This window comes from Hydra viridissima, unplaced genomic scaffold, assembly GCF_058129835.1.
Source record: "Hydra viridissima isolate aposymbiotic clone 2 unplaced genomic scaffold, HvirCarnegie_v1 scaffold_3, whole genome shotgun sequence".
Lineage (NCBI taxonomy): Eukaryota > Metazoa > Cnidaria > Hydrozoa > Anthoathecata > Hydridae > Hydra > Hydra viridissima.
In genome coordinates this window covers 12,425,773-12,449,359 of record NW_028324302.1, presented here as the reverse complement: position 1 = coordinate 12,449,359, position 23,587 = coordinate 12,425,773, and the positions used below count along the sequence as shown (strand labels likewise).

Here is a 23,587-nt window from a genome sequence, read left to right as displayed (position 1 = left end):
ATATATATATATATATATATATATTTGTATTTATATTTATATATTTATTTATACATATATATTTATATAATTATATATAAATCCGGAATAATATCATAACTCAAAGTAATTTTGTTGCGAAGCATTCTTGGATGTCCTGCCGGACCATTGAAATTTTACGATATTAAATAGCAAATTATTTTTTTTGCATATATCTAAAAGAATTTTAATCTTAACTATAACAATGCCATCATTTTGTGCTGCTCTAAACTGTGGAAATAAGAGTGGAAAATACTGTTAAAATGTTTTCGGAAAACGAAAAAATGACATTTTTTCGTTTTCCAAAAGAAGAAAAAAGGCAAGCTAATATCAATATTTTACTTGTTTATTTCTTAATTTATATTTACAAGTTTTAAATTTTAATTCATTTAGACGAAATTGTGATTATTAATAGATTTTTCCTTTTTCCCTTCTTTATTTCATTAAAACTTTATGAAATGAATATTGTGACTTTTGAAAATAAATACTCCTTTTAATTATTAGATGCAAAAAGTGGATCATCAGCTGTCGTAGGAAAGATCTAGACAACACATCTTTTCTATTTTTAAACAAAAACTTTTATTTGTGCAGCAATCATTTTGGAAACATAATGTATTATTCTACAAATAATGGTGGAAAATGTTTCTTACAATTAGCAATTCCTACTATTCTCAATACACCAAATTCTTCTCCATTTTTTGGTTGCAAGAGGAAGCCACCAGTTGAACGACATCCAGTTCCAGTAAAAAAACGTGATGTTTATTTACCTGTTTATTCAGATAATATTTCAGAGAACAAACTGCCTTTTAATGAAATCAATTCCAACAAGGTTCAAAGGTTGCTATTAACATTGCGTGTTGATAGCAACCTTTGAACCTTGTTGGATTACATAAACAGGTTGAGCATTTAAAATCCAAGCCAAAAATTCCACAAAGCTGCGATGGATCTATAAAGCATATCTCAAAATTATCCAGAAAATACTTATTACCCATACAATTTTTTTAAAAGTTAACTCCAGATGAGTAAACAAGTCCATAAAGGAAAATGTTGAGCAATTAGTGACAAGATTTTGGTATTGCGACTTCCTAAAACCTTTGATGTCTTACGAACAATATTCTGTTTACCAAGTCAAGCTTGTTTACTACTGTTTTTGTCTCATGTATTTGCAGATCTTCAAACAGGGTTTTCTCGATTATTTTCTCTTAAAGTTAGGTGCTGAGGCAATGAAACCATATGATCGTAATGTCAGTATTGTTATGGATGAGATGTCATTAAAGCAGCATTTAGAATATGATAGAAATTCTCACAGTTTATGGAATGTAAAATGGAAAACTTTAAAATTAGGCACTTGTTATTATGGTTAGGGGGTTGGTAAACAAATGGAAACAACCAATAGCTTTTTTTTACAATAATTTAACAGTATCAAATGCTGATTTGTCTTTTTTACTACGTGAAACCATTACCAAAGTTCAAGAAATGGTTTACACATTAGATGTTTAGTTTGTGATCAAGGAGCTACTAATATAGCTGCCTTACGTTTGCTTTAGTTTTCCAAAAATTCACCATACTTTCTAAATCCTTCTATTGATAGAAAAATTCATGTTATTTTTGATCCTCCACATTTAATAAAAAGCATTAGAAACAATTTGCAGAGATATAACATTGATATTAATGGTGAAATTGTTTCTTGACAACACACCCAGTCTCCATACAATTTAAACAAAATAAAATCTGTGTCTAGTACTAAAACTAACAGACAGGCACTTAGACCCTGGGCCTCTTTTATCTGAAGGTAAAACTTGCAACTCAAATTTTCAGTTATCAGGTTGCTTCTGCATTATATTGCTGTACTAATACAAATTTACTGCCTTTGAGTGTCATAGCAGCAGCAAGATTTGTTAAACGTATGGATACTTTATTCGACATTGAATTCATTTAAGTTATGCGCAGACAAACCAGTTTATTGTGCTCTAACTTTAAAAGGAGACAGTATTTCTCAACTGGAAGAGTTGAAGTATTGGATTGAGAAATGGAATTTTTGTGGTGTTAAAAGTCAAGCAAGTATATCATGTCACTGGGGTTTAAGTGTCACAATAGATAGAGTGCTAACCTTAACTAGAGAGCTATTTTCTAAAAGTTTTGAGTTTATTTGTACTTCTCGATTCAATCAGGATTGTATTGAGAATTTTACAATTTTCCATTATTCGAAGCAAAGGTGGATGGAATGATCGTCCTAATGTACGACTTTTCAAACTACCTACCGAAATACTTTACTACTTTTACCTGTGGAGAAAAACAAATCCAATAGCAACTGTATAAAGGACTTTGCCACAGCTTTCAATTAAAATGAATTTTATGAAGTGTAACAATCAAAAAATCATAGATTGTGGGATTTATGAAGGACCTAAGAAAATCTCTTATTTTCTACCAGGATCAGTTTATAGGTTTATTGGAGAAATTTCAATACAACCAATCAAACAAGCCCTTTCACAAATGGTTGGGTGGCTTATTCAAAAAGTTAAGTTATGTGATAGGTGTGAAAATACACTCTTTCTTAGTTCAACTGACTATCCATCAGCTTTTATGTCACTAGTTTGTGAAACAACTTTTATGAAATTCATTAATAAATATCTTGAAAGATATATTAAAAAGATATATCTTCATAAGTAGTTTATCTTGTAAATACAAACTATTTATAAAGATTGAGCCATGCGTAAGAATATTATTCATGGCGGTTTTTTTAATTCAACGAAAATATCTGAACATTGAAACTAATTTGACCGGCCCCGACTCTTCCCCCTCCCCCTCCCTACCACCTCGCTACGCCACTGCTCTTTACTAATTAAACTGTTTGCTAAATTTTGGCTTTAATTGTTGTGAAAAATGAAAGAATTTTAAAAATGTTAATTTTTTAATTTTATTTGATTAAATTTAATATATTACGCAATGATTGGTAGACAATAATTCCCATTAGATATTAATAATTCAACTCCCTTTTAGACATTATTAAAGACTGGTGTATTCTCTTTTTAAGTTAGAAACAAATATTGACTAGTAATTTTTATGACAGTAAAGTCTGGAGTTATTTTGTAAAAAACAATGATTCTATAATAACTAGGGGAGATGGGGGCACCTTGATCCTTTTTATGGTTTATGCTTGATTACTTGAAAACCCTTGCAGACAACAATACTATTTTCAATTATTTTAAAATAATATTTATTCAAATCAACAAGCTAATTTTGGTCCAAATAATATTTAGTAAGCTAGAACTCAACTTTATAACATCATCTACAAAGGTTCAAGGTGCCCCATATAGGGGCACCTTGATCTTATATACAGTTTTTTACAAAATCAATAAGAAGTTGGCAATAAAGCATAATTAAAAACATAGTTTTTAAAATTTCTGCCAAGAGATTCACATTTAAAGTTTAGTGAACAAGTTTTTTCATCAGAAATTTTAAGAGATGTTTGCAAAAACTGAAAAATCAAATTCGAAAATCATATGTCAGCATTAATTAACTAAACATGAAGAAAAATAACTTAAAACTAATTGAACGAGAAACAGTGACATAAATTTAGCAGTTATTTACAAATACAGACGCTTAGAATAAATTGTCCAAGCGTCTGCTACGCACGGGTATCGAACCCCGACACCAAGCATGCACCATTGCTCATTAGCCCGTTCTTTTTCTTCAATGACAACAGAATGAAAGGAGAACAGCATGAAAAAACGTAAGACAAAAATTACTCTCGTTCACAATCATCTTATTTAAATGTTTAACCTTTCGTATTGACAGTTTCAAGTCCAGCGGCAGCTGATACATATTTATGTCTATCAAAAATTCAACAAAATTAAATCGAGTGTTATTACTATATCTTGATAAAATATTTTACCTTTTTTATTTTTTATTATTAGTTTTATTTATCTAGCAAATGGAAATATTTTTTCTTTGTATAATGAATGCATTTCAATAGTTACTCTAATGTAGTTAAATACAACAAGTTATACATGTATCATAATTTTAGTATGGGGCACCTTGATCCTCAGATCAACCAGCCCCGTGTAAGAGAGATCAAGGAACCCCTATAGGTATACATCATGTAATAATGGCTGTATCTCGCTGATAAATAACATTCAACGGCGAAATCATACTATAAAATATACGTCGATAAAATACCTAGTGACTGCAGTTGATATTTTACAAATATTTAACATAGTAATAAAAATATATAATTCTCATGTTTATCAAATTTACTTTTTATCGTGAAAATCAAACTTTTATTTCTTAAAATTCGTAAAATCGATTTTTTGACAAAACAACAACGAAAATAAATAGCCGGAAGTATATGCTGATAGTAACATTTGACGTCACGCAGATATAATTACAAATAGATGATGTAGCGCTAAAAGATCAAGTTGCCCCACAGATCAAAGAGCCCCCCTCAACTCCCCTACGTGTAAATATAAAGATATATTAACAAACAAAAATTGCAACAAATAGCTTAAGTGCAATAAAAATAACACATCGATAGCAAACCATTTGTATAGTAACTGCCTTATTAATATTAAAGAGTCTAAAACTCCTAGTACAATAACTGATCATTATCTATCAAATTCTCACTCATATTGTTCAACGAATCTATGTGTAACTTCTTCAAACAGGTCAAACTCTGGCGATTGTTGATGATTAGGATTTTATCAAAATTAGCTTCGTTTGATAACAAGTACGAATTCCCAACTAGACGAAAGTTTTCGTCTGAAACTTTGCCGCTTAAAATTGAATCTTTCAAAGTAAAGGTACCGGTAGTAAAGGTATACATCAAAGATTATACAAAAAGTTTTTAGCGGCTCACAATATTCCACTTGTTTATTATATTACCAGCCGTTTATAAATTAACTGATTATTTTGATAACTTTAAAAGTGAATCAAACAGTCGCACAATTATGAAATAAATCAAACAATCACACAATTATGCTATCAAATTCAAAGACAATTTTAATCGATGATGTGAAGATTTTCTCAAAAGTTATAGGTACATATTTAGATCCTCGATTTCTTACTTATAAATTTATATCGAACCAAACAGCGAAAGTTGCTTGTATTAAAAAAGCTCATTCTTTAGTTGTTCAATTGAGCCATGAACTCCCACCAACAAGTTTTCAGTTGAATTGTCATCTAGTACACTATGTTACACATAATCGTTCTAATCGTCATCTTGTATATTATGCATTTACAACCGTCAATCTACAGGGTGGGCGTTTTAAATCCGGAATTTTTTGATGAAATATAATATTTTAAAGATAATTTTCTAGATATTTTTAGAGCGTCTTACATTTCTAGATCTTTAATCATATTAAAGCCAACCACATTCAGCTTCAAGGACTTGTTCAAGTCGGTAGACATGTTAGCAGCTGCAACTGCAGTTGTTTGCTTCAGAGTGCTCACACTGTTATGACTGGACTTGTTTGTCTCTCATTCCAATGTGCCCTATACATTGTAGTCTAATGGATTCAGATCTGGTGAGTTTGGAGGCCATAGGTACTTGGGCCAGAATATTGGAAGATTTTCGTCAAGCCAACCCTGTACAATATTTGGTACATGGGGAGTTGCAGAATCTTGGTAAAAGGCATAGGATCTACCTTCAGAACATCTGTCCATCCAAGGTTTCACCACATTACTCAGAAGCTCCTGGTAGACTTCCTTGTTGACATTTTGGTCCTTCTGGAAGAAGTAGGGCATGACATAGCCTTTGCTTGAAACAGCCATGAAGACATCGACAGAAGCTGGAAACTTTATTGCCCTTTCACTTGGTCATCTTTAGGATCTTGAGCATCTGTCATTTCTCCTGATAACTTTGGCATCCACAGTGAAGATTTTCTTTATTACTGAAAATCCTGATTCGCCCGGCTACTTCATCCTTAGTTGATGTTAAAAGAAGAGAGCACATAGCCACTCTCTTGGCCTTCATTTTGGTGGGGTTGTACGATCACCTCTAACAACCCAGAAACAAAAGAAAAAACCTTATACGACATCAACCCGGCCGCAAAAAGTTGATAATAATGTATCAACAAGGAAACTTATTGAATAAAAAAAAAAAAACGGTTTCCAAATGCAGACACAAAAAAAAATTTCTTCTTTTGCATTTTGACACTGGTCACTAAGTCTAAACTCTTTCTTTTTTTCTTTCTTTCTTTTTTTCTTTCTTTCTTTCTTTATCTTTTTCTTTCTTTTCTCAAAAACATAATTTCAGAAATCTTTTCACTAATAATTTACTTTTCCAGTCGATTAGTAGGATATCTTACATGATATGTTAATGTTGATATGTTGGTAATGTTAACTGATATTAACACTTTCATATAAAACAGCGTAGTTACTCATAGTTACGCACTTATTTAATTCGCACCACTCTCCGCTAAATTGTATCCCGTTGTAATTCACTTAAAGAATGGGATTGCATTATAATGGGAATTCAATATACTACACGCATTATAATACGGAATTGCATTATAATGCATGTAGTATATTACTATGTCAAGGAGTTTCTTCTAAATATTTCAGCAGTTTAAACTTTTGCAGTGGAGCAGGAAGTCAATTCAAAAGTTATGAAAAATTTACAAAACTGATTTTACCAATACTTGCGTTCGTTAAAAAAAAAAAAATGATGCAAACCTGGTCTTCAAACCTGGTCTTCAAACCTGTTCTTCAAACCTGTTCTTCAAACCTGTTCTTCAAGCTGAAAAAAGTAAAAAAGGGGTTTTAATAAAAAAAACTTCGATGTTTTTACAAAAACTTCTACTACTCATGGTTCAAGATCGTTACATTGCTTTAGACCAAATTATGATGAATTGATAATGCATTGGTACAAGCGTTAATACACGCATATCAACGCGCGTTTTAGTAATGAAATTCACTGTAATGCACAGCTAACATTACTAGCAAGTCAATAAACGAATCTTTTGATTTCACACTAATAACCTAAGGATAATGTCGCTTGCATCACGAGTGGCGAAACATCGTAAAAGTGGGGAAGCTAATTTATACGAATATTTAGGGAAGAATCATTAACTAAAAATGACATCATTTTGGATCCCTAACCAGTTTTTCAGTGCTTGAATCTCATAGATTGAAAAATTTTGTCAAAACTTTTTATTTCTTAGTACCATTCGTCCGTCAGTAACCTTGTCATAGTTTCTAACATTACTACATCAATTTTTACAGGAGAGACTTTTGTTTTGTATTTCGTTCTGTTCAGTAAACAAAAAATTATTCAAAAGAAAAGATTACTTTAAAGCCTTCATGACTCGCTTTAAACTTCGTACTTTAATTTGCGCATTAAATAGGAAAATAAAATACACCAAAAAAAGTGACGGGGGGGGGGGGAGGTTTTAGGTTGGGAAGGGGGAGGGAGCAGATAAGTTTTTTTTTACTACATTTTAATAGTGGGAGGGAGGAAGAGACATTTCTGCCATGGTCCCTTGACATACACACCCCTTTCCCCCAGTTTTGCTTATCCTGCTTGCATCTAAGATACGATGGGTTGGTTGATGAAAGTAATATTAACAAGAAAATTACACATTCTTGTGTATGTAATCTTCTTGCGATTATTACATTCACGAGCAAGCAATTTTACTGACCCAATAAAGATTAATAATAATATTATTTTAAGAATCAGTCTTCCAACAACATTTGGTTTTACTTGTTTTTATCAATTACAAAAATTTGAAGATATGAAAGGAGCTGTAAGTTATGGGAAAGAAATATTTTGCTAAAAACTGAACTTTTGATTCTTATATCAATATTGCATCACCCTTATAAACCAACCCTTGAAAGACAAACAAATTTTAGTAGAAACTTCAATTCGTTAATGCTTCGGAACAATTAAGTTTAGAGGCAGGAGAATTTTATTTTTAAGTACTTCATTTTAAGTAAAGAGTCTGTTACTTTTTTTCTATTAATCATTGAGACTTTAAAGCGTTACTTTAGAATTTCCCATCCTCAAATATGAAATCGTACAAATTTTCATTGTTTTAAATGTACACTTCAAAAGATATTGCGTTTTTCCTGAAACAGATTCCTGTCTAGCCGAAAAATATGAATAAATATTTAATAGCATTTGTTCATTACAATTTAACCGCAAATAAACGGATCAATTTTTTCACTTTTATTTTGTTCCACGAAACTTACAGCATTTTTAAAATGTGCAATATCTAAAATTTTTGTAGCGTTTAACTTTTCTTCTTTCTGCTTTGTTTTAATCTCCCATTAATTCTATGAATTGATGGGGGATTGAAATAAGTTAAACAGATACATAATTTAAAAATATATATATTGTTCAGATAATTCATGATACATTTATAGTCCATACACAATTTTTACACAAGTGTAAAAGAGATTTTTACACAAAAGAACTTAATAAGAGCTGACTTTAGAAGTAACTCTAGACTTTATTTCATCTTCGGCCTTCAGACGCCTCCATTTAGCTCTTCTGTTTTGGAACCATGTCTTAATTTGTCTTTCAGATAGATCCAGTGAGCGAGATATTTGTTTGCGTTCGTAAGGGGAAATATACTTCTGAATTAAAAACACCCGCTCAAGCTCAGTGGATTGACTATGAGAAAAACGCACCTGTACACACTTCTTAGAGTCATCACTGCTATTTGTATATAAAAGCTCTTGTTTGCGGTGTGTACACGGATAAAACAATGCAGAACCTAAAAGAAAAAAATTTTAAATTTTTTATGAAAAATTAATGGCATTAGTGCCCAGTAAATTGTGTTTTTTTGGAAGCTTACACCATTTCTAATTGAAAAGAATTATTGCCCCCTTCAAGTTCTACGTCACTTTTAAGAACTGTTACGAAATCTAAAAAAGTGAATTAGCCTCACATTTTTTCTTGTTACGTTTTTTATTTGTACAAAAAAAATTTTCTTTCCTACAAGACAAATATTTAATGACACGTTAAATTTCTGCGCCAGTTATCAAAGTCATAGATTGCCTGTTAATCACTTGTTTATTGTTTTGACTACGACGAGAAACATTTTAAAAGTAATGATAAACAAAAAGTTTATGTTTGTGCTGTCACACGGAAGTGGCTGCTTCACTTTTTTTTTCTTCAGACAGAAGAGCTGAGAAAATTGATCAAACCTTTAATTACGGAGTATTTATGCAAAAATAATTTTAAGATTCTCACGTGAATCTTACACAATATTTTATGAGGTTCTAAAAAAATTGCTGTTCATTCAGTAAGGGTTAAGGACCGAAAACTTTGAACTGGTATTGGTTTACGATGATTAACGCGTGATGTTTTCTAAAAGAAAATTTACCAATCGAAAGGTTATTCATCGGGCTAATCGTGTGAACAATTTGTAGACTGACAATATGTTTGCTATCCTGTTTGAATGAACAACTCAAGTTTTAAAACCAGCAACATGTTTACCTATGCTAATATTGGCACATTCTCGTTTGTCATAAATATATGCTTATATCTATGTATGCATATATGTACATATAGACGTTTCATTATATTGATAAATATAAACGATTAAAACAAATACACGCCACATATGTATTGAATAAGCAAGTGTATTATAAATGCATATATGTTTTATATGCATACATCTAAATTTTATTTATAAATGCAAATATCTATACTTTCATAAATTACCTTTTATATAAATTAGTTATTCGGTGAAAAGAAGATTTGTACCTTTAAAAGTTGAGTGACCGTTCCACAACGGTACACTAAATGCTGAGCTCATACTGTCCGTTTGATTTTGAAACATATTTATTCGAGGGTATAATGTTGTTCTCTGACAATATTCATCATAAAGTTCCATTTCTGTTTCTTTACGGCGTTGATCAAATAAAAATTTAAGCGAAGATAGGTTCCCTTCCACCTCGCCTTCTACCAAACGGCTTTCTAATGGTTTTGGTGGTAGACTAAAGTTTTGTCCTTTAGAAATTTTTGGTTCTTTACAAAAGTTTTTTTCTTTATTAACATTTTCTGCTATTTCATTATTCTTTATATTTATTTCCAACGTTTTTTTCTGCAACGATACGTTTGAGTAATGCGTTCCATCGTGATGTGATATATTTTTAATGACTCCTTTAGACACAGGCTTCTTAAGTAGATTTTCAATACTAAATCCTGATGAGAATTCGTTTTTTTCTTTCCTCTTATACATATCTTTAAACATTTTTAATTAATGGAAATCCCTCGGTCTTTTGATAAAACTCTTTTTACTTCAGAATTTTCCGAACTTTTCAAAAGTAGTTGATAGACCAGACGCAGACACTATATGCTGTGCGCAATCCAAAGAGCCAGTCCGAAACCTTCTACAATTTTTTGGCAAAACAAAAATGGAATATTGTACTAGCATTCATGATACCAAACATATTCTTTCAGATTTATAATAGAAATTTAAGTATTTGTTTATTATGTTTACTTTGTGTAAGCACTACCCCCTCCGTTATTATTGATGTGTCGACAATGCTTATTTAAGAGTTCATGCTCCACTCTTGGTAAGGTTGTCTCCATTACTCACGCCTTTTTTTTAAAATTTGTCAATAAATTTTTAAGTAATTGACGTTTAACAATTAATTTAAAGTTCATTTAACAAAGAATCATGATTTAAACGAATTAATATTTAATAATAAGCCTGTGGATGATTAACGGATATATATTTATATGTATATAGATTGATAGGATTTATAATATTCTACAATAATAACGTAATGGCGCCTTAAACATCAAGGTTCTTCCAAATAAAGTATCCCAACAAAAATAATAACAAATGCATGTCAATCATTATTCAAAACATTTCTTTTTGTTTGACTTAAAGTGCTTTACGACCTTCATATTTGGTATACGTAATCCCTAACAAAACGAGTTCGGTGCTAAAACACTGTTCTACATGATCTCGTCATGAATTTTATATTGCAAATGTTTATTTTAAAAAAACAGATTTCGCAGTTCATGATACCGATTGCTTTAATTCTTAATGTGACACTGAGGAGGAAAACAACTTATTAGAAGGTGTTTTAACTTCAATCACGAAGCAAAATTACATTCTTGAATGAATAATTTTAAATACTATAAACGTCTTCACCAAATTTCAAAAATTCGGAATAAAACAAACAAAAAAACACACACACACAAGTGTGTGTGTGTGTATATTTTATATATATATATATATATATATACATATATATATACACACACATACACACACACACATACACACAGTATACATACACATGTATATACTTTATTGTTTTTGATAGCTAAATGCTATATTGTTTCAAATAATTGTTGTTGGCGTCTATTGGAACTGTTTAGTCAACTATTTTGAGTTAACTTAAGAGTTGTCGAGATCACGCTTACAAAGCTTACAAAGGAACATTTTTTCTTTCATTTAAAATATTTTAACATCTTAATCCTTTGGTTGATTTAATATGAAAACTTTTCTTGTTTCTTATGTTAGAGAAGCCAATCGTTGTGTGATTATTTAAGCGAAGGCAGCAATTTGCAGAGTAACGGGTAAATAAATAAAATTTAGTTTGCTAATTTAAAATTTAACTTTTAAAATTATCTTGTTTAAAATAAAATTATAATGATTTTGTATGCGATAAAAAAAAATAAATGAAGTTTTTAAAATGCTAGTTTTAAAAAAACGGTTCTTGAAAAAAGCGACGAACTTGATTTCGCCATACTTCTTTCAAATGATTTTAACCTGAGGAACTCAGAAGTTTGCGCCGTCACTATATAAAATAACAGTTTTGCGTATTATTTATACAATTCAAATCAACCAATAATTTTACTCAAAGACGCTACAGGGGCTGCATGATTCCATTTGCAGGCATGCTGATTGAACGAAGCGAATGGTAGTTAAGGTAGATCCAACAAAAGGGAGCTCTGAACACATACCGTATAGGTTGTAAACTTAATCTTACGATGATTGCATCTTCAAGTAAATTGACGTTAAATCAAGCAAAAAGTTGGAATAAATTATTTAAGGGAATGGCAAGTAATACAGCGCCAATGTATTTGAAACACGGCTATCAATGTATGCATTAAATCATATCATGTCTGAATGCCGCAAAGCACTATTAATAATCTATCATCACAAAGATTTTATAACGCCTATCATTTTATATTTGGATGTAAGCTCTACCTTCCAAATTTTCCAAAAAAAAGAAAATTATTCAAATGAAACTCTACATAATGTACAACTTCTCTAAAATATTTTAAAACCAATTTCAATTCTGCTTTTAAAATTTATTTAACAGGAAAAGAAAGCAGCCGCACAACCTCGAAATGGAGTTTGGATGACTAGAGAGGTTTTCCTTAAATAGCGTAAGTAAGATTTTTATAGACCTTTTAAAGAAAAGGAAGTAGCTGCTTAAAATGCTCTTAATATATTTTGAGAATAAACGTTGCTTCCTCGCTACACCGTTACAAGAACCTAAAACTAATGTGTTTTTTTAGCAGGTTCGTAGCCAATGAAGTCTTTAACTTTTTTCTGCACATCTATGAAACAAGCATAATATTTTATGTATGGTCTTAATTGTACGATGCTTTTATTAAATCCTGGATAAATTTGATATTCTGCTTAATACAATTATTTCTAGTGGGTCTTCCACTACAAAATAGATCTTTTTTAAAATTGTACCCACTGTGGGTACATTTTTAAGAAAGAAACACAATATTTGAATGGTTTGATTATTTTCTCAGGCTCCATTCAGAATTAACTCGTCCTCGCCTGCCTTTGAAAAACCAACAACTAAAAAAAGACCCACGAGAAAAGAAAACTTTTATTCTACTTAAAGGATATCCTTTATAAAGCTTATATTGCTTTTTAATTTCTGACTGGTATTTTAGCTTTAGAAATCCATGAACCTATTCTAGAGAATAAAAGAATTTTTACAGATCGTATTTTATGTGGTATTGCTCAAATTCAGTAAATAATCAAAAAAAACATTTCAACATAAAAACTGTATAGGAATAATCAAACAAATACAAATTTTGGAGGAAAGAATTTTTTTTTGGAGAGACACCCAATTATATATGGTACACGACCCGTATTCATTGACGTTAAAATCATGACCGAAAAATTAAAGAGATAAAAGTGAAGACTTTCGTAAATTACGTCTTTTAATTATGATACCAAGAATAGCTTCTCTAAATTTTTCAACGCTGAATATATATTCAAGACGGTTTTTAAATCATTTGAGCAAATACTCAAAACGGTTTTTATCATGTAGCAGTGTATCTGCATTGGTTTTTCCCATACAGGCTAAAAGAGTTATTCTCTTCAGGTCAGCTATTAAAATGAAATTTATTGAATAATCATGTGGAGGTCAACCGAGTTAATTACATGTCAATTTATCTTGTGTAAGATATTCATTGAAACAAAGAAAGATTTTAAATCCACTAATACTTTTTTAAATATTAAGGAAGTTTCTGAATAGTATATTTCAAAGAAGAACTATAAATTTTTTCCAGGAAGTAGATTTTTTTTGTACCATCGTAATAAAAAATAACATTATCCAGTATTAGACATCAGTGTTATTTCAATATCTGACACAGACGTTTCCTTAATGAATAAATAAGGAATTTGGAATCTTAGAGTTTTATTACAGGTTCTTATCTAACAGAAACCACTAAACTATATTGCATATTAATATGATATGAATCATTGTAAATGTATGTTCGATTCATCTTCATGTTTCATTAAAAAACATTTTTTATTGAGCAAAAGATGGCTTTTTCTATTATTAAAATTGTTAACAAAAAAATCCTCAACATTATCAAAATATCTTTATGAAGTTAGTGTTTCAGGTTATAGTATTACTCAGAATTTTTATTACTGTTACTATACCAGTGTATGGATTTAGATTTATGCTAAATATTTTAAAACTTCTATTCTTTTATGGAAATAAAAGTTTAAGTTCTTTTTTTCTATCATGTATAAATTTTACCATGAAACCAGATATTTTAATATCAATACACTATTAAGTTTGTTAGGATATTAGAAAGCACAGGTGATTTAAATAATTGATTCACTAATAAAGTTCAATAGCCTAAATATGATTAAAAATGTATAAAAATTATATCCTATATATATATATATATATATATATATATATATATATATATATATATATATATATATATATATATATATATATATATATATATATATATATATATATATATGTATATATATATATATATATATATATATATATATATATATATATATATATATATATATATTGCATATAGCCTATAGCTAGGAAAAGATCCATATAACAAAGGTAACTACAAATTGCTAGTAAAGAACTTATCAAGAAAATAACAAAAATCAGTAAAAAATGTATAAAGTAAATGATTAGTTTAAATTTGTAAGCAATTAGTTTTTAAATGAAGATCATCAAACTGAAGTTTTATATTTAGTAAAACAAATTTTCCAACAAATTCAAAAAGTAAATATTTGTTTAAATTGCATAAGGCATCATTCAACATCTTTGAATGATTTTTTACAGTTTCATAGAAATAGCCATGTCAACATCAATCACATAATGGAATTTGGTATCAAAAGTAAGTTATATATAGGGTATAGTTATTGTGTTATTTTTCTGACAAGTTTAAAAATTCATAACTAACAATTGGGAAAAAAAATCTATAAGCTTTTTTTCTACTTTTTGTAACACTGATATTGAATTGTTTTTTTCAGTATTGTTTATTTTGATTAATAGAAAATAACAGAAAGTCACTAATGATTTGTTTGAACTAGAATAAATTTCATATCCAGGTAAACTAATTATGCATTAATGCTATAATCTACATTCCATGTATCTTGTAGCTTGTTTCAACATAACATTCCTTAATATTTTTTTAATCTTTCTACAGGTAAAAGGTTTATTTTCTCTTACAGCAGGATTTAGCAACCTCTTTAAAAAGAAGGTATCAGGTCTTTTTAATGGTACAAGATGAATGAGTATAATTGATACTTAGAGCTAGTTTTAAATTGTTATCTCTTATAGGTTTTCTATATAATAACAACTCTAACCATAATCAAGAATAAAATGATTTTTCTTAAGATCAAAGAAATAACATTTAGTAATATTATGCAAAACATTTTTACAAACATTTAAAAACCTTTATGATCCTTAAAGAAATGTTTTCTGAGTTGAGTTAAAAGCTAGTTGAGCTTTTGCTCAGCTTTATAGAATTGTTATAAACATTTTTAGTATGAAACCTGACACTTACAGAGAATTATAATATGCTATATGGCATACTAAAGGCATTACTAACATACTAAGCATTATGTCTATATTAATCTATGCAGAGCTTAGTTTAATTTTAACTTGAATTTAGAAATGCATAAAAATGTTTGATGTAAATTTATTTAGTTTCAAAAAGTATTCTTCTTTGATGATGGCATCAACTGCTGATGATGTTCATAACTACTGGTTTAATGAATCAATCTCTCAAAAAGAAAAATTCAACATTTGGTTTGGTGGTAGTGCTGCACAAGACAACTATATTAAAGAACAATTTGGCAGTCTTGTAAGTGTATATATATATATATATATATATATATATATATATATATATATATATATATATATATATATATATATATATATATATATATATACATGTATGTATGTATGTATGTATGTATGTATGCATGTATGTATGTATGTATGTATGTATGTATGTATGTATGTATGTATGTATGTATGTATGTATGTATGTATGTATGTATGTATGTATGTATGTATGTATGTTACAGTGACAAAGAAAATCAAAGTGCTTGAAATTGGACTCTCAATCCTTTTTTGTGTTCCTTTTAACTAAAAAATAAATTGTCCAAAATATTATTAGGATATTTTCATATCTAGGGGTTGCTTAATGAGCTTGATATTTTTAGATTTAAGGGTCAATGTAAAATAAAAACAAATGTACTTTTTTTTACTATTATTACAAAGTTTTAATTATTTTCTTCAAGTTTAGTGTTATTTATATGATTTTAATCAATATTTGATTCAGGTTGTTCGCTTGTTTTCACTTATTGATTGTTCACTTGTTTTTATTAATGCATTCACAATTGTGGACTTTCATATATCTGGAATTTGATGTTGACATTCTTCCACAGTTCCTAAAATATATTGCAAGTTGAGTTTCATCTTTTGTCAAGATTTTTGTGTAATGTGAAACAAGTTTCACAGCTCGTCAGCTGTGTCATTCACAACCTTCATAGAATTAACAGTTTTATGTGCATCCTGGTATTCAGTTATTGTTATCCACTTGTCTGGGTAATGTCCAATTTATTCCAAGCAATTCAAATACATATTCTGATCTCTTTGTTACAAAATTGTAGAAGATTCTTCTCTTCATTTTTTGTTAAATAAATATGATGTCAAAATAATTAGATTTAAATAGAGTACGGTGCTTTGGCCATCCATTGTGCTTGGTGTATAGCACCAGGAGAATGAAAAGTTATTCCCCTTTGACCTGGAGGAGTTTTTCCTAAAAAAATTATTGATAGTTGCAAAAATTCTCTGTAACCGTTGCAAGGTTGTTTTGATCCTTGCATCATATTTACAGCAAATATTACTGCTGATGGTACAAGTGAACCATATACTATGAGATCTGCATCAGTTAAGAGTCATGGTTCAGAATTAAGTCTACTCCACTGATCAAAAAATCGTTGAAACAACTTAACCTCTGGACCAGAAGATGCTCCAAAACAAGTTTTGTAAACATGGGAAGAAATCACTTCATGAACATGGTGTCAACAGGCTGTGTATAATACTTTCCAATTAATTTTTCCAGCAAGGTACAAGCACCTGAATGTATACCTGTGTTGCTTGAAGTAGTGAATTAAAACAGAGTGCCACAATTCTGTCATATCAAATGTTCCAATCTTTTAAAGTTTGTTCTGTTGCACAACCTCTATCCAGTTTTGGGACTGACAACAGTTTTTCTACATCATATCCTGTCACTAATATGGGGAGTCGATCTGCTTCATTTCTGCTTGTGAAATCGGGTAACAATTTTCCATCCCAATTTACAGTTAGCAGAACCTGTGATTTTTACAATTTTCAATGTGCCCATCAAAGAGATTCATATGATGTAGAAAAATGTTCAGTATTGGTGAAAATTGTTACCCTTGACAAATTATAGACAAAACCAAAGAACCAGAACAGTTGGGAATTTTCAAATGATCAAGAGCTGAACAAAATGCTGAACAAAATCACTTTCTTTTTTTCTGTTTCTGCACTCTTTTTCAGTTTCTTTGCTGATGATTGAAAAAAGTCATCTTCTTCATTATCTGTACCCTGAGAGGAGTCTGATTCTGTCAAAACTAGGTCTGCGACTGTCAAACAGGTTACTTCTTCTTTTTTCTTTTTAACTCTGTTGTTTCTCTTTCTTCATTTACTTTTTTTCTAAAATACGCTGTTCTTGTTTGAATAATTCACAATTAACTGAACTCATATAACCTTTTCTTCCTTCTCTTTGCAGTATAAGAAAGGTCTTGTCTTCTATTGTGATTAATTTTAAAGCATCTTCATGAGTAATATCAAATAGTTCTTCAGTTTCTTAAGAAAAAGTTTCCACATTTCTTTGGTGAGTTTCTGTTTTTCTGCCATTCTTCTTTTTCAGCTTTCCGTATTTCTCAACAAATATTTCAACATGTGTTATAACATGATAACGTTGCTTTGTTGGAATTCTAGCTTTTTGCCAAAGGTCTAGAATTTGATCTGTCACAAGGCCTGCACTTTCTTTTACATTGTTGTTATTTTTAAAGAAAAAATAAGATTTTAAGACTTTTCTTTTAGATGGCAGCTTGTGCCCTGTGATCACAGGTGTAGCTTGACCAATACATCATAGTTCATTTTGACTTCTAGTCTCCATTTACTATAAATCAACTGTGAAAATATCTCTCTAATAATGTGTTTTAAAAATGTATTTTCATTCACAACAATTAACTCATTTGTATATACAGGATGGTGCAATAATTTTAGCAGTAGTGCAATACTGATGCAATAACTTTACTGGATGATGAAATATTACAGTGGTTGTTCTAAATGGCAGCCAACTTTTTTTAATTTTAACTTTTAAATTTTCTAAAAAAAAAAAACAATGTGTATAATGCATAACGACTCATCAGATTAACTAATACTAAAATATTGATAACATTCTCAACTTAATTAGTAAAATAGAAGAGATAAATGATATAATATGGAAAATGTGGGTTCGAGCAGCTTTGCAAAATTAAAAAACTGGATTGAGCAACCCCTAAACATAAACAAATTGTATTCAAATTTTCCCAATATCATTTTTTCATTAAATGGAACCAAAGTTGAGAGCATAAGAAAAAAAATAAAAATTTCAATGGATTTATTTGTCATATATATATGTACACACACACACACACACATACACACACACACGCGCGCGCATGCATGCATGCATGCATGTATGTATGTATGTATGTATCTATGTATGCATTTAAGTATGTGTATAAATAAAAAATGTCTTATAACAAAAGTTGTCAATAGGCTTAAATAATATTTTTATAAATATGTACAATGGCACAAGTGTTATATTTGACTAAAGTTTCTTATAAAGCCAACCACTATTGCATCAAGGTACATACAATAGTTAGTTATAATATGATTTGAATATTAGAACCAAAATTTTAGATTCAAAAAGCAAGGAACGGGGAGTTATCAACATGGGAGGATTTATCTGAAGGTCCCAAACATGCATTAGCATTTATCATTCTTATCGATCAATTTTGTAGAAACAGTTTTCGGGTGAGTTTCATGATTTCAGTTAGATCTCTAAATTTGGGACTACTTTTTAATTTTCACAATTCGTTCACAAGTAAGCATTTGAGGAAATTGTTAAAAAGAAAAAACTATGAAAGTGTATAACTTTTTTTAATGAAATGAATTAAAAGTTATATATTAAGTATTGTGTTTTTAGGGGACCCCTGACATGTTTAGTCATGATCACAAGTCTCTTGCAGTTGCTTTAAAGGTTTGATACAAACAATAACATATTGCTTCCACAGACATTTTATTATCTAGTTACAATTTGCTTGGTTTCTTTAGTTGATAGATACAGGGGCTCATAAGGAGTTCCCTTTTATGCAAAGACTGTTTGTTTACTTACCTTTGGAACATCATGAGGATCTAGAAACTCAGGTATCAGATTTATTTCTTGCTATTCTGAGCTATGTGAACTATATTGATAAAGTTTAAAATGTTTTTGTTGAAGAATTCTTTACATTAAAATTTAAAATCTGTTTTTAATAAGCAGATCTTTTTAACAACAAAGTAATTTTATTTTAGGAAAAAAGTGTAACACTCTTTACAGAGCTTTATGAAGAGGCTAAAAGTTCGCAGTTTGAAAATATAGTGGAAAATATGTTAAAGTATGCACTCTTGCATCAGGTAAACTTTGTACGATCAAATTAATAAGCTTGTGTTTTCACTAAAAACGGTTCTCTTAGAAAGTTAATCTTACGTTTTCGATGGCTTAATTCTTTAAGGAGGTTATCAAAAAATATGGTAGATTTCCTAAGCGAAATGGAATACTGGGTAGAGAGAATACACCAGAAGAAGTTGAAGCGCTCAAGAATTGGACTTACGGTTTTTAATGTTTCAATAACTAAAATAATTTTTTTTTACAATTTTTAGCGAACAGAGAAAGAAGTTTTAAATATTTTTACCTTTTTTATTTTTTTAAAGTTTTTTAAATCTTTTTTTCTTTCTTTTTCTTTTTTCTTTCAATATTTAAATTTGTTTAAGGTAGTTTGAGTTTTTTCTTTCAATATTTAAACTTATTTAATGTAGTTTGAGTTTTTAATATAGTTTGAGCTTGGCTCAGATTAAAGATAACAGGAAAGCTTTGTTGATATCCTTAAAAGCGAAGTTTTATGTAAATAAAATATGTCATGTACTTACAGTCGCAATATTCTGCCCTCCACCTACAAGAGAATTTAAATAGACGAGGTATTTAAAAAATTCATCTACCCTTTGGACAAAAAGATAAAACAGTTCTTTCAGGGTCAACGAATTCAAATTCCGACTTAATTGTTAGGTTTAAACAGGGGTTTTTAAACAGTTCGCGTCCAAAATAATTTTTACCTTCTCTTAGTTGTATTTAAATCTGAAATGTGTTTCCATGGATACAACTTAACGAAGATGTTTTGAGTAGATCAGATATGACTTAGCCTTTTTTTTTTTTTTTTACCGACAAACTTTAAGCCATAGTGAATTTTTAATTATACTTTTGTACAGTTTCGTTTTTATAGTCACAGTCACGTTTTGTATTTAAGTACCTTCGTATGGATAAGATTTTACAAAATTATTAGAAACAGTGATAACAAAAGATAAGTTTACTTAACAGTAATTATTTCATCAAACTTAAAATATAGAAATTCTGAATTTTAGTATTCTATAAAAGGAAAATGTTTTTTTAAAAGAACTAAATTTCCCTTTATTATTTCACATATTCTTTAGTCAAATTTTTTTAGTATTCATTTTGTATGATGGAAATATTAGTATTAGTTTTTCAGATGAAAAATGCACTTCACACTATTCACCAACAAAATATCTTTTTAAAAAATACGCAATTTCTTTTTCATAATTTCTGATACAGATATTCCGACTTCTACCCGTCAAATTTGTTTCACTAAACTTTCCTTAGTAAACCCATTATAAATAGGGGAGAACTTGCACCCTTGATCCGTATGCACCTTTGATCCTACATCTTTATACTTAAGTTATTAAAAATGGCTGATAGCCATCGTGTTATAAATACTGAATCTACAAATTTTATTGTGTTTTGGTTAGAAAATAGGCCATTGTTAAAGTTGTTTCTAAAAAGTTTTATTTTGGCGGCAAAAAGTATTTTTTTTACTTTTACAAGGAGCCTCACATCTTTAACATTTGCTTGTGTTTAGTAATTTTGTTTATACCATTTTCTAACTAAAGTATTCACCTCTTCTATGGTTGTTTTTGTTATGTTGTAAAACCATCTAATATGACAAAAAAGAAATTTTTGTGAAAATGGACCGGGTTAGCACCCTTGATCCTAATGCGTTTATGCACCTTTGATCCTATGATCAAAGGTGCATACACAGAAAAAGAAAATAACAAAATGTAAAAACTATAGCAACATGAACATTTCTGTACAATATGTCATATTGTATTTTAGTAATTTTTTTTAGGATAAAGCCTTTTGATAAAGATTTTTATGCTATTTTGTATTTATTTTTGTTCTTATAATATCATTTAGTATTCATATATATATATATATATATATAATTTATGTGTGTGTATAAAATCTTTGTTTATGTTTGTTTGTATTTATAAAAAAAGACTGACTAGGGGTAAAGTTAATGAAAATGAAATGCGAGCAGCTGTTGATTCAGTTCTTGATGGCCAGACAGTTTATCGTGTATCTAAGGAAAGAGGAATAAATTTAATGACAATAAAAAGGTATGTTAGGAAATGTCGATCAAACCCAAATACAGTCTGCAAACCTAACTATGTTACAATGCAAATCTTTGCAATGAAGAAGAAACATCTTTATCAGACTATCTTTTAAAGGCTTCAAAACTTCATTATGGTTTGTCAACCAAAACAACATGAAAACTGGTATATGAATTTGCAATGACTCTTTCTAAACGCATTCCTAAGTCGTGGAATAGGTCACAAATAGCTGGGAAACAGTGGCTTCATGGTTTTATGTTACGCAGGAAAGAATTATCTTTACGAAATCCAGAAGCTACCAGCTTGGCACGAGCAACTGCTTTTAATCGTTATACAGTTGGAGAATTTTTCACCAATCTAAGAGAGGTTCGTCTGCGACTCAAGTTTCAACCACAAAATATTTATAATGTAGATGAGACAGGTCTCACAACTGTACAAAAACCAGTCAAAGTAATTGCTAGTAAAGGAGACAAGCAAGTTGGAAGGATAACTTCAGCAGAAAGAGGGATGTTGGTAATAGTTTGTTGTGCAGTTAATGCAATAGGAAACTCAATCCCTCCGTTTTTTATTTTTCCAAGAGTTCATTTCAAAGGAAGCATGATAAATGGTGGTCCACCTGGATGTGTTGGGGTTGCAAATCCTTCTGGCTGGATGAATGTTGCAACATTTTTAGAATGGATGAAACATTTTATTCAAAATGTGAAATGTTCACCAGTTAATCCAGTGCTTTTACTTCTTGACAATCATGAGAGCCATGTTTCAATTTCATGTTTAGATTTAGCAAAAAAAAAAGGCATAACAATGCTATCCTTTCCACCACATTGTAGTCACAAGCTGCAACCATTGGATCGGTCAGTGTATGGGCCACAGAAACGTTATTACAATGCAGCCTGTGATGATTGGGTTGTATCTAATCCAAGACCAATGACCATATATGATATAGCTGCAGTTACAAGTAACGCTTATGCACAAGCCTTTACTCCATCTAACATTTCTGCAGGATTTGCTGTGGCAGGAATTGAACCCTTTAATCCTAACATATTTTCTGATAATGAGTTTTTGGTTTCATCTTTGACAGACCGTCCAGAACCAGTCACTACTAATTCATTTCAAGATGTTGTTGATTCAGCTTCTGCTAAATTTCATGTCCCAGCCTTTAATCATTCAATGTCAAGTCTGCCATCAGACTCACCTTCTAGTTTATTGCCTACTCAGTTTCTAAAAATAACTGACCCTGGGAGTCAACTGTTCAGTGTTACTATTAATATTGCTCATCAAGCAAGTTTAGAAAAAATCAAGCCTTTTCCAAAAACTGGATAAAGAAAGTCTTCTAAAAGACATAAGCGTCAGTGCACCCTAATACTCACTGATACTCCTGTTCGAAATGAACTAAATAGACTTCAGGAAATGAAAAAAAAAGTCAGTCTAAAAAGACAAAAAATCAGAAAGCTTTATGCCAAAAAAAAATCTTCATGACAAGAAAAAGAAAACTTGATGTCGAAAATTATAACAGAAAAAATGATAATATTTTAAACAGCTATAACAGTGACAGTGATATATTAGAATCTACTCAAGGATATTGTAAAGAAGTAATTTCTTACTTTAACAACTGAGGAAACAGAGCCTCAGTAAAAAGAAAACATTTTTTTATCATTGATTTTTCTTTTTTCGTTGCATTAGTTTTTTTCTTTCATTGATTTTGCTTAAAGTTGTAATAAAATTTATAAAAAGTTAAATGGTTTTTAATATAGACATTGTTTGAATGACTTAAAAACAATTTTTACACATTCACGGTATAAATTTGGATTCGGATCAAGTATACAAAAATAGGATTAAGGGTGCATATATGTAGGATCAAGGGAGCATACCAGTATGCACCCTTGATCCCAATTGAGTGTTATTAATTTTTATTATTCTTAATTTATTTTAAATATTTTGCTCAGTAAATGATCATTAAATTATAATAAAGTATAAAGTTTGCTATCATTTACTGTTAATTTAGAGGTTAAAGTGAAAACATATATTCAGTAAATTGGTCAGATAG

General features: G+C 29.8%; 2 protein-coding genes and 2 pseudogenes across 8 annotated transcripts; 3 read left to right on the top strand and 1 right to left on the bottom strand.

Annotated features, from left to right (window-relative positions):
* Positions 1-223: 223 nt before the first annotated feature.
* On the top strand, positions 224-2,246 carry LOC149891064 (uncharacterized; annotated as a pseudogene).
* A 6,086-nt stretch (positions 2,247-8,332) lies between these two features.
* On the bottom strand, positions 8,333-10,388 carry LOC149891063 (uncharacterized). The gene is made up of 2 exons (XM_090080752.1): positions 9,728-10,388; positions 8,333-8,732 (listed from the first exon to the last, which is right to left on the bottom strand). Exons 1-2 carry the CDS (start codon positions 10,215-10,217, stop codon positions 8,431-8,433), a joined length of 792 nt encoding a protein of 263 aa, XP_089936878.1. The 5' UTR covers positions 10,218-10,388; the 3' UTR covers positions 8,333-8,430.
* A 1,119-nt stretch (positions 10,389-11,507) lies between these two features.
* On the top strand, positions 11,508-20,011 carry LOC145202540 (uncharacterized). 7 transcript variants are annotated; one of them, XM_090083084.1, is made up of 9 exons: positions 14,440-14,623; positions 14,782-14,837; positions 14,936-14,989; positions 15,439-15,595; positions 18,742-18,855; positions 19,028-19,081; positions 19,156-19,248; positions 19,396-19,497; positions 19,596-20,011. In XM_090083084.1, the coding sequence occupies exons 4-9, from the start codon at positions 15,461-15,463 to the stop codon at positions 19,701-19,703; spliced, it is 606 nt and encodes a 201-aa protein (XP_089939210.1). In that variant the 5' UTR covers positions 14,440-14,623; positions 14,782-14,837; positions 14,936-14,989; positions 15,439-15,460; the 3' UTR covers positions 19,704-20,011. The 7 variants fall into 7 exon arrangements, with proteins under 7 accessions (XP_089939211.1, XP_089939204.1, XP_089939210.1 ...); XM_090083085.1 differs by lacking the exons at positions 14,440-14,623; positions 14,782-14,837; positions 14,936-14,989 and adding exons at positions 11,508-11,560; positions 12,310-12,376; XM_090083082.1 differs by lacking the exon at positions 14,936-14,989 and having other exon boundaries at positions 14,443-14,623.
* A 1,445-nt stretch (positions 20,012-21,456) lies between these two features.
* LOC145188711 (uncharacterized) lies at positions 21,457-23,185 on the top strand (annotated as a pseudogene).
* Positions 23,186-23,587: the final 402 nt, after the last annotated feature.

What these genes read in the sequence shown, in the direction of transcription:
- LOC149891063 (XM_090080752.1), bottom strand. Translation starts at nt 10,217, where the DNA reads ATGTTTAAAGATATGTATAAGAGGAAAGAAAAAAACGAATTCTCATCA. An exon ending in CGGTCACTCAACTTTTAAAG is followed by an intron (nt 8,733 to 9,727) that starts GTACAAATCTTC and finishes TTTTTCTTTTAG; the next exon opens with GTTCTGCATTGTTTTATCCG.
- LOC145202540 (XM_090083078.1), top strand. Translation starts at nt 13,181, where the DNA reads ATGATACCAAGAATAGCTTCTCTAAATTTTTCAACGCTGAATATATAT. An exon ending in AAGAACAATTTGGCAGTCTT is followed by an intron (nt 15,596 to 18,741) that starts GTAAGTGTATAT and finishes CCAAAATTTTAG; the next exon opens with ATTCAAAAAGCAAGGAACGG. An exon ending in CTCTTGCAGTTGCTTTAAAG is followed by an intron (nt 19,082 to 19,155) that starts GTTTGATACAAA and finishes TGGTTTCTTTAG; the next exon opens with TTGATAGATACAGGGGCTCA.